This window comes from Borostomias antarcticus (genome assembly GCF_949987555.1).
Source record: "Borostomias antarcticus genome assembly, chromosome: 5".
In the NCBI taxonomy this organism is placed as follows: Eukaryota; Metazoa; Chordata; class Actinopteri; order Stomiiformes; family Stomiidae; genus Borostomias; species Borostomias antarcticus.
The window spans coordinates 30,632,593-30,644,196 of record NC_140238.1 but is presented as its reverse complement, the minus strand read 5'-3'; the positions used below and the strand labels follow the sequence as shown (position 1 = coordinate 30,644,196).

General features: G+C 48.3%; 1 protein-coding gene across 1 annotated transcript in view; it reads right to left on the bottom strand.

Moving 5' to 3' along the window:
- arhgdig (Rho GDP dissociation inhibitor (GDI) gamma) overlaps positions 1-9,699 on the bottom strand; it is an 18,191-nt gene extending 8,492 nt beyond the window's left edge. The window contains exons 1-3 of the mRNA XM_084438080.1: positions 9,642-9,699; positions 1,649-1,825; positions 164-247 (exon numbers count right to left, since the gene is read on the bottom strand). Of these exons, the coding sequence (XP_084294206.1) occupies positions 164-247; positions 1,649-1,820 (256 nt within the window). The 5' untranslated portion in view covers positions 1,821-1,825; positions 9,642-9,699. The remainder of the gene's footprint in view (positions 1-163; positions 248-1,648; positions 1,826-9,641) is intronic.
- Between the last annotated feature and the right edge of the window lie 1,905 nt (positions 9,700-11,604).

The window sequence follows — 11,604 nt, the reverse complement described above, 5'->3', positions numbered from 1 at the left end:
TAAGTCATCCACAGGTGCACACACACACACACACATACACAGACACACACACACACACACACACACACACGTATACGTACTGTACTCAGATGACATGAAAGACAGTGATAAAGTGTAGATAGCGGAGGGATAGAGAGAGGGATGAGAGGATGCGTGGATCTACCTGTCAGGTCCATGGTGATTGGTCCAGGAGCCTGGTCGCACATGAGGGTCAGTCTGGTCACCTGGACATTGGGAATGGTGGGATCTGCACAGGAAACGGAAAGACACAATCACGCACAATGACTCTCTCTCTCTCTGTCTGTTTGTCACACACACACATAGGCTACTGTACTGTACACACTAAATGACACACACACGCACACGCACAACAAGCACAGTGACCAACTAAACAAACTTGCCTCAGTGCTACATTGAAGAGGGATGACAACTCTTTCTATAATATTTGGCAGCCCTTTCTTGATGATTTTCCTGGTGATCTGGCTGACCTAATTCAGAAAGGGCGCCCGCACCGTTTTTTTTTTTTTGGGGGGGGGGGTTCCAAATAAATCATAGGACTTTTATTTTTATTATATATGTATTTGATAGATTTTGTACTAATGCAACCCATGTATGCTACCATTGTATTTTCTTTTTGTAACTTGACAATACCTATGCTCTCTGAGTGTTCTGTTATGCAATTTTAATAAAATTATATATATATATATTTATATATATATATATATATATATATATAATTTATTTTGTTATTTTTTGTATTATTTTTACCGATATAATGAACCGAATGTGGTTCATTTTCTCTGCGGCATCACTCGTTTCTCCCTGAGGACATTAATCACATACAGTAAACAGACGTGTTAAGAGGCCGTTGTTCACTGGCCCGGTGTTCGTCTCCCTGTGGGACCGAGTCACGCCTCCGCTGGACCGTACAAAGAACGGCCCTAAACCGCAAAGACCGGTCACCGGGAAACCGCTCAGCTCCGACCGCTGCGTGCACTTCCGAAGCGCCTGATACGACGTTCTGTGGCGCGGTTCTATTAATACATCCATGGGTTCTACTCTACGGGGGCATCTCAAGCTTTCCGTGGCGAAGCAACACTGTGCGCGACTTGAACTGTGGCCGGTTCATTTCCGGGATTTAGCGCGGTCGTGTCAGCGGTTTGCGCTGAGGTATTAAATCGTGTGAAAGTCAGAGGAGAGGCTAGTTCACCTGCCACCAGCGTCCACCGCAGACTCAGGGCTAGGTCGGAGTGAAAGATGCTGAGGCGAGCAGTTCTGCTAACAATGTGTGTTTGTGTGTGTGCGCGTGTGCGTGTGTGCGAGCTATCAGAAGCTGACGACCGGTCTCGTGCTCTGGGTCGTTATATTGATTGAGCGCTATTATTAAAGCTGCAGTAACACAGGATACCGGCATGAATCATTGCCGCTATATCAGCAGGTAAATAATACTCTAGTCATACACATTAAAGACATGCACACACGGGCACTCACACACACAGACACACACACACACACACACACACACACACACACACACACGCTGTAAGAGATACAGGCTTATTACTGGTGTACTGCGATCACGACTGTACGTGCATTATTGATTACAGCTGCACACACATTACACAAACACACACACACACAGACTGACCAGCTACCACAGGCCCCGCCCCCAGCAGAGTCTGTTTGTATTTGTTCAGGCTTTCGTCCTCTTTGTCCAGCTCCTGGATCTCCTGCAGGGACTTCTGGGCCGGCGGCGTGTAGTTGAGGTCCATCTCGTCCTCGTCCTCCTCGCCCACCGGCTTGTCCTCCTTGTCGGCCATCAGACCTGCGCGGGGACACAGAGACACGTCACACACGGACGGACACGGCGCTGGACGGACAAGACATCACACCTCTCCTCATGTCAAACAGCTGTCAACCGAGCAAACGTGATGTTATTCTCAGTGATCTCTCTCTCTTTCTCTCTCTCTCTCTCTCTCTCTCTCTCTCTCTCTCTCTTTCTCTTTCTCTCTCACACACTTTCATATAGTCCTCCTTCTGCACTTGAATGGGATCATTTGATACAGCTGATGTATTATTTGCACATTTCTACTCCTCCGTCCTAGTCCCCTCCCCCTCCTCTCCTCCTTCCCTCTCCTCCTCCTCCTCCTCCTGCTCTCCCTGGTCCAGATATCCCCCCCATCAGCAGATCCACTGTCTGCGGTCCCTGTAACCCAGTTATCCTCCCCTCCATCCCTACTGATATACACACCCATTCATTCTCCCTGCAACATGTGTGTGTGCGTGCATGCGTGTGTGTGTGTGTGTGTGTGTGAGAGAGAGAGAGAGAGAGAGAGAGAGACTGAGAGAATACAGAACAACGCGATATCATTGTCATCAATGTCTCAGTCACTATCATAGGGGGGGGGGGGGGGGGGGGGACCGAGGCCTATGCCCCCCCCACCCCCCATTAATGGAGCAGAGGCTGGTTGCAGGGGGGTGCAGAGATATGCTAGATCAGAGATATGCTAGATCAGAGATACGCTAGAGCAGAGATACGCTAGATCAGAGATACGCTAGATCAGAGATATGCTAGAGCAGAGACACACACACACACACACACACAAAATGCATAATTTCTCCCACCTGTCTAGACATGGGTAACGCATGTACATGTGGGGCCTGCCTGATAAACACCCTGTAGAGAATAGATAACCAGGGTTCTGTGTGTGTGTGTGTGTGTGTGTGTGTACGTGTGTGTGCGCGTGCACGCGTGTTTGAACAGTGTCTCCGTTATTTACGGCGTCTGAAATCCCACCAGGGCTGAACATGTAGCTCTCCCTGACTGTCACCATGGTTACGCCTTCAACTCTGCTTTAGATGACATCACTTCCAGAGAGGATCAAAAAGGATCCCTTCCTAGACACAAACAGACCATTAGATTCAACTATATGATCATGTTTCTTACTAAAGGATACACAAGACACAACGGCCATGCAAGTCCTTGGAGCTGAGAGGCCTAGAAGTCAATTACACTCTATTTCTGCTATAAAGAGGCGAGCCTATAAACAGATTATTGTATCTTGGAAAAGTAAGCTATCGTCTTATTTCAGACGTTCACAGATAAAGGATATAGGGTACAGTGTATGGCTAACACACACAACCTTGCGCACACAGACACACACACACACACACACACACACACACACACACACACACACACACAGTTAACCTATAGGACCTGGGTTGGAAATGGAAAGAGCTTCATAAATGATTCACTGGGAGTGATTTCCATATCAAACACTGCAGCCTGCACATGTTCCAGAGGACCACTGACCAATCGCAATCAACCGTCTCCCAGTGTTCCAGAGGGTTCCAAGACACGCCCATCAACAGGCTGATGGAATGTGCAAAGATGCTAGGAGTCTAAATGCTTAAAAGAGATATTTCACACGTTTTTTTTCACAATTCTTTAGCATTTCTCATATTGTTCAGAGTACCGTAGGGGCCAGGAGGAGTGGCGGAGTGTCATTACTGAGATTACACCCCCAACAGGAGTATAATCTCAGTAAAACCTGAAATTACACTGAGTTTACCAGCTAAACAATTCTGAAGGAAGAACCTCTATTGAGGAATGACCTCATCAAGTCCCTCAGAAGATGCTGCGATCTAAATGCTTTACTCACGCCGTGTCCAACACACCCTGGTGGACCTGAACACACCCTGGGGGACCTGAACACACCCTGGTGGACCTGAACACACCCTGGTGGACCTGAACACACCCTGGTGGACCTGAACACACCCTGGGGGACCTGAACACACTCTGGGGGACCTGAACACAACGTCCAGCGCAGCTAAACCAACACGGCTCCGCCTGGGCAGCGTGTGGACGAGTGACAGGGAGGCGGACGCTTTGTTAGCCGACCATTCATGAGGAAGTGATCCGTGAAGCTAAACGCTTAAACTGTAACGATCCAATTAACACTTCCCTAAATACTGCATTGTAGCTACAGAATGCTGAGCCACGGGGTACAGTAGCAACCCTGTGTGATTCTTTAAGTGTGTGTGTGTGTGTGTGTGTGTTCTTATTTGTTCTAAGGGCTGATTTCCTGTTTTTGTAGTCCTCCAAGGCTTCCACTGTAAAGTTATAACAAGACCACAGAGTCAGGGGCAGGGAAACACGCACACACACACACACACACACACAATAAAAGTAGTAGAATAAAAGAGGCCTTAAAAGCAGTATAAGACCACTGACAGCAGATGCGAGAGTTGTATTCTTACTCTCTCTTTCACACACGCACGCGCGCACACACACGCACGCACGCACACACAGGCGTCGGCCTCGAAGCGGTTCCAGATGGCGTACATGCCATCTAATTGATTGACTCAGTCTAACATGTGTCTGTTCGCCTGCGCAGTCCCATCCATCACCACACCTCCCTGACTGACGGAGAGAACGAGGGCGGAGGGGGGGAGAACGACAGGATGCAGGAGAGAGAGAGAGAGAGAGGGAGAGAGAGAGAAAGAGAGAGAGAGGGAGAGGCGAAAGGGGAAGCGGAGAGGGAGGGAGGGAGAGGTGTGTTACGCTGTCGACTGTGTGAGGACTGACAGCTCATGATGAGCCTTCGACCACAACGGTCGCTTTCTGCGGCGTGCTGCCCCTGCACACACGCACACGCACACACACACACACACACACCTGCAGTCTCTCGAGGGAGAGCTGAGGCACCCAGCTGGTCTCTTCCAGCCACAGCAGGTGAGAACACCTGGTCTCTCTCTCTCTCTCTCTCTCTCCCCCCTCTCTCTCTCCCACTCAATCTTTCTTCCTCCCTTCATTCTCTCTCCGTCACCCTCTTCCTCTTGACTGTGAAAGGGAAAGCTTGCCCGGCAACAGTTCCCCTCCTACAAATGACTCTAGCTCTGCCCCCCCCCCCCACACACACACACACACACACCTGTGTGAGAGGGAACCCCCAGGGCTGTTCCACCATCTGTAACCTCAAACACTGCTGCAGTGTCTACCCCTATAGCTGCACAATCACACAACACCCCCTCCCACACACACACACACACACACACCCCTCCCACACACACAAATACACATACACCCACACACACTCCCCCCCCCCCCCCCACACACACACACAACACACATACACACACACAACACACACACACTATTGGCAGTGGTGACGTGGTTCACTGGATGAAAGGCATAGGAAAAGTCTTCTAAGGTGTTCCTGAGGAGGGAAGATGTATGAAGCAGCCACAGTGTGGTGTGGACAATGTGGTGACATCATTTAGATAGCACAAGCATACACAGGGCTCCCTGTCCACACACACACACACACTTCTGATTGGCAACTAAAAAGGAGCGTGTGTAGAAAAAGCCCTGATTCAACAAGACCTTAGACCACCGCCACAAAAACGCACCAAACGAACATGCGATCAATAAGTATTGATCGGGTCACATTTGGCTTGTCTTAGCACCCTATCATGTCAGACATAAAAACGTCCACGCCCGCCCCAATAGAGACGTATGGTACACGTTACAGACACAATACACACGCATGCACACATGCGCACTACACACCCGCACACACACACACACAAGCTCCATCTATGTTGTGCAAATACACACCCATGTTTTTAAAGGTAACTGTGTTGAGACTGAAACACACACACATACACACACATACAAACACACACACACACACACACACACATTATGACCCATCAAATCAAAAGGGCTGCAGTCTCACCTCTATAGCACATGGTTAGCCAGAGAAGCTCCAGAACCTGACCCCCAAACTCACATACGTCCAAGCCCAGCATGGTGCCTGGGACTGGGGCTGCACGCGCTCAGCGGGCTGGGGGAAGAACCAGGGACCTCCACAGGTAGCAGGAAAGTACCAGGGTGCATAAAGGGTTAAATTCTACAGTGTCCAAAAGAGTCTTTTAAAGAAAAGAGGGATCAAGTGTGCATCACTTCTCCTGCCAAACGCCCCAAAGACAGAGAGAGGTAGACAGCAATTGAGAGAGAGAGAGGGAGAGAGAGAGAGAGAGAGAGAGAGAGAGAGTGGGAGAGAGAGAGGGAGAGAGAGAGGGAGAGAGAGAGAGGAAGAGTGAGAATCTCTGGGTGTGGGTGGGGATGAGAGAGGAATGGATTGTGTTTGTATGAGAGAAAGCGAGAGAGATAGAGAGAAAGAGAGGGAGAGAGAGGAGTTCTGTCTGCTACAGTCGGCGCCGGCTTCCTGGCAGACTAGGGTGTAGCTGAGTGCCGAGCGGCAGAGACGCGAAAAAAGGCTGCTTGGATGGAGGCAGAGGCTAAGGTGGCTAATGCTAGCATGCTAACCTGCGCTGCATGCACCGGCGGAAACGCTGATCAGAGATGCTCCTGCTGTCTACAGATAGTGTTCCTATGCTGTGCGTGCGCTCGCCATCCATTCACAGACCAGAGCAGCGAACCCGTGCCACCCTCCCTCCCTCCCTCTCTCTCCTCCCCTCCCAGACATCAACCCAGAGACTGCAATGAGCTCATCCTTTCTCCACCCCCCCCCCCCCCCCCCCCCTCCCCACCCTACCCTCCCTTCCCCTCCCCACCCCTCCCCACCCCTCCCCCGGCTCATACTCGCTCTCTCCGCGCAGACAAACTCACTCTCTCTCTCTCTCTCTGAGGCACTGCTCTCTCTCTGTAAGCCTCTACATCCTCTTCTCTTTCCTCCCTCTCTTTTTTTATACCGTCTCACTCTATTTTCTCCCCTCCGTTCCTGTCTTTCATCCCATCTTGTTGTTTTTTTTCCCAGACTCAAACTATCTCTCTCTCACGTCCGTCACACGTCTCTCCGTCGCGTCGTCTCTGTCCTCCCTCCTCGTCCTCCCCCCCTCTCTCTGTTTCCACCGGACCACACCCTAGCAGAGAGATGTCCCCCCCAACACTCTCTCCTTATCTTTTCTTCCATTTCTCCCTCAAACACCTTTCTCATCCTTTCGCTTCTCGCTCCATCCCTCAGCGCGTCCAGAGCGGCGCGCTGAAGAACGTGGAGGGAACGCTTGAAGAACGTGGAGGGAACGCTTGAAGAACGTGGAGGGAACGCTCCTTTCGTTAATGTTACTCACATGCAAGCGTCCAGCACACGTGCTGTACACCAACACACATATAAACACACATCACACAGACACACGTAGCCAAACCCACCCCAATGGCAGTGACACACCCTATGACACACACACACACACACACACACAAACGTGTGACCCTCGCGCTGCAATCCGTCATTCAGGGGTTGTACACCTGTCAAGGAACATGTAGGAGAACACACAGCCCCCCCCCCCTCCCACCCCACACCCCTCCCCCCCCCAAGCTCTTGCACTCCCCTTTTCTAGCTGACAGACACACTGGTTTTGTTCAATTCAAGTGGTTTCATCTGTGAAGTACACTATGAAATAATTCTATTCGTCACGGCTGAGACCCAGAGGCTGTGCTGGTCTTACTGGAGAGAGAGACTGGTCTTACTGGAGAGAGAGACTGGTCCTACTGGAGAGAGAGACTGGTCCTACTGGAGAGAGAGACTGGTCCTACTGGAGAGAGAGAGGCTCTGGTCTCTCTCTTTCCCACAGACACTGGGGGTTTGATAAAATGAAGGCTGTCTGGGAGTCTAGCTGGGAGTACCTCCACACACAGAGAAACCCATCTCACGACCCCTGCCTGTGTGTGTGTGTGTGTGTGTGTGTGTGTGTGTGTGTGTGTGTTTGTGTGTGTGTTTGTGTGCGATGTGGGATGTTTGTATACAGAATATTTATTTATGGGTAATACCATGCTGTTGTGAAATACTTTCCAAAGATAACAGTGACTAAAGCAAATTGTTAGTGGTTGTGAGTGCGCATGGGTGGGCGGGGGTGATAGAGCGAGAGAGAGAGAGAAAGAGAGAGGGGAGAGAGAGAGCAAATACACAATACCAACATTACAACATATAATACAGAAATGGAAAGAGAACTTTTGCTAAAAAGAGATATCATCGTGTCATCTATGGTTAAATACGTGTTCTCTGAGCGTCTGTAAATCACACAGTACCAGAACAGGGCACGCCATGACAGTCCTCGGTTTCTTATTCGGTGAGGGAACAGCCCAGCTGATGGAATTGAACGTGGCAGGTATGAAGGTGGATCAAACCACTGCGACACGTGACACGGTCCTCTGTGAAGCAGAAGGAGCTGAAACCGAGCCTGAGGCAAACAGGATGTGAGGTTTGCATGCACTTCCTTTCAAACGTAGAGACCAGGGGTTTTCAGAAAGGAAGCGGGCCCAATTGCAGAACCTGACTGAACAGACCTTGAACCGAAACTGCACCCTCATCGACCAGCAACATCAATTGAGTGCTGAGGATGAATGAAAGAAGTCACACTACAATCAATGTTTGGGAAATCTGTCTTGCTAAATGACTGTAATGTAATGTAATGTATCACCAAGACACAAATACATTCAACTGTTTCTGTGAAATTAGTTCCTATTAGTTAGTTATTACAGTAGTTCCTGCAATGCGTCACATAAAAGATATATCAGGCCCAGATGGGCTCAGTGATACTTCACCACCTGGTGACACCTGCAGCTCATAGCTACAGCTTTGAGGCACAGGCATACTCTGCAGAACCTCCACACACACACGTTCGCTGCACCTCAGCCAGTCATTATCTCTGCATCCACCTGGGGATTCACACCACTTGGCAAAAGTATATAACATGTAGCTAATAGCTTTGTCTCTATCTCTCTCCCTCACACACACACACGCGCGGGGGAACACACACGTGCTGAGCTCTACAAGCCGATGCTAATGGTTTGGGACATTCATTTCAGAGTAGAAGAACCCGGCTCATTTGAAAAGCACCCATCTGTTCCAGGGGTTTATTCACACACAGGAAGCATGAATAATGTGGAGTATTTGCCTCCATCACTCAAAGGCACTTTTCCCATAGAGGGGAAACTCAGAGCATATCATCACTAATGTGACAGATCGAAGCCTCATATCATATTAATTTACACAAACACATACGCACGCACACGCACGCACGCACACACACACACACGCACACACACACACACACACACACACACACACACACACACACAAAGAGGAATCCATTCTGCCAGAGGAAGTGGCGAGATGTGGCACGTTGCATGTTGCATCTCTACCATGGTATGTACTTTTTTTGTTCCCTGCCACGACTCTCACCCTCCCTTTCACTTCCCACGGAAGCAAGAAATCAGGCGCTCATGGTCATAGAATCACCTTATTCATATGGCTTTAATGTCAAACGAATAGGCCTGGGTGAACAACTGGACGAGCACTTAGCCTTAAACTGGACTATTATGGCATGACTGAGGTTACTGTAGCCTGGTGCCCTTACTTGCTCATATCCATAATGGTAATGGATACACACATTTTCACCATTCAAGTAATTTCTGGCAAGTAATTACAGGCACCAGGTGTTTTCATAATAAATCAATCAGTCAATAAACCAAAGGTGCCACTCATCTCAACTACTAAACATTAATCCACGAATCATTCAACGACCCACAAACTCTCTACTGACTTATATTACAGATGTACTATATTATCAATAAAAACATATTATTGCGTTTGTAAGGTTGAAATAATTACCTTTCTTGGTTTGGATGAAACTAGTTGAACAACTTGGATGCACCAGAACAACCTCTGCGACGGGCGGACGGAGGAGGAAGTGATAGAGTGAGATCTGTGTAACGTTACACCCGAAACGAAACGAGTTTCTTCGCATCCGTTTTTATTCACATAAAGATGTCTGTCGTTGTCACCACCCCAGAGGAGGACCGTCGTAGCTTGTTGCACAGCAGCAGGCATATTAAACAATGATGTGCTAATTTTAAACATCTTGACTACATCCATTGTAAAATAATTCATGCTTAAGGACAACTATTCGTAAACTATGCACTAACTAAGGGCACTTAGTGAGTTATTATTATATTATAAGATGTTAACCTCTGAACTTGTAGAACCTAATTTATTTTTCTGAGTGTTCAGGAATTTTGATTTTGACGTTACACCAAGGTTCGGTAAACATTAACAGCATATCTGACGTATGAGTGTAGGAGTTTAGGAGAGTGCGATCGTGATAAGGTAGACTATTTACAGTGAGGGTGCATAGGCTACTCACAGCCTAGCCATCTCACTCTAGTTGTTGCTGCTACCTAGTGGGGATCGGAAAAAGGCAGAGAGAGAGAGAGAGAAAGATAGAGAGACATATGTGAGAGAGTGTGCGTGGGTGCACGTCTTTGCGTGCTTCTGCGTGTCAGGGTGTGATCTGTGATATGCCCTGGGGTTTTAGTCAAGTTTCAGCATTTCATCCGTACCATAAGCTCTGGTCCAGGGTGTTAGTGAGGCGGGAACTCTAGGCCACGTCAGGGACCATATTTCCCCATTAGCTTTGTCCACTCAAGCCCCTTTCAGAGATGCAGTCTAACCCTGCAATGTGCAGGGAAACTCCTGCATGGGGTCATGTGTGAACGGGAGCAGGGTTATATCCCGTTAAATCTGTACCGCCAATTTCCCACCTTAAGACCAAGGGACATTCCATGCAAACGTTGGCTGTGTTGTGAACAGAAGCAGTACGCCCAACATTGCAACGACAAACATGTACATCAGACGAAAGATGCTTTCACTAGGGATTTCAAGCACGTCAACGACAATGGAAGCGGAAAAGGAAAAATGATGTTTTAATTAAATAATAGATAATTTTAAAGGTGCATTGTGTAATTGTTCTAGTGGCGAAGTTGCAAATTGCAACCAACTGAATACAGTGTGGCAGAGTAGTGTGTATATGTGTGTGTGTATACAGTGTGGCAAAATAGTGTGTGTGTGTGTGTGTGTGTGTGTGTGTGTGTGTGTGTGTGAGAGAGAGAGAGAGAGAGAGAGAGAGAGAGAGAGAGTGTGTGTGTGTGTGTGTGTGTGTGTGTGTGTGTGTGTGTGTGTGTGTGTGTGTGTGTGTGTGTGTGTGTGTGTGTGTGTGCGTGCGTATGTGGTCCATGTGCATCATAGCAGACCAGGCCAAGTGTGAGCTACCCGAGGCAAAGAGTCAGTCAGTCTTTGCCAATCTCATTTTCCATGGAGGGGAATTAGCTATAAGTGAATTACACCCTCGCCCTCCAGTAATGCTAAGCTGTGTGTGTGTGTGTATGTGGGGGTCATATGCGGCATCATCTCTGATTAGCAGTAAATACTCATGTTTATTGCCATATAAACAGGGTGTATTGCTGTTGTAACAGCAATCTAGTTGATATTTGACCCAAAGCCCCACTCACCTCACTAGGCCGTGACGAATTCTTCCTCTAGGCTACAGTCAGAGAAATTGGATGATAGAAAAAAGACAAATGAAAAGACGAATAGCAGCTACAATAGACAAATGAAAAGACGACTAGCAGCTACAATAGACAAATGAAAAGACAGCTGCTGTCCAACTAATATGTGATGTTGATGTCACACACAACACCGTCTTTTTGCACTGACAACTGCACATACACTTACCTGTCTGATGACGATTGACTTGCGATGGACTCTTCCTCTGGCCTTATAAATTGACGTGCTTTTT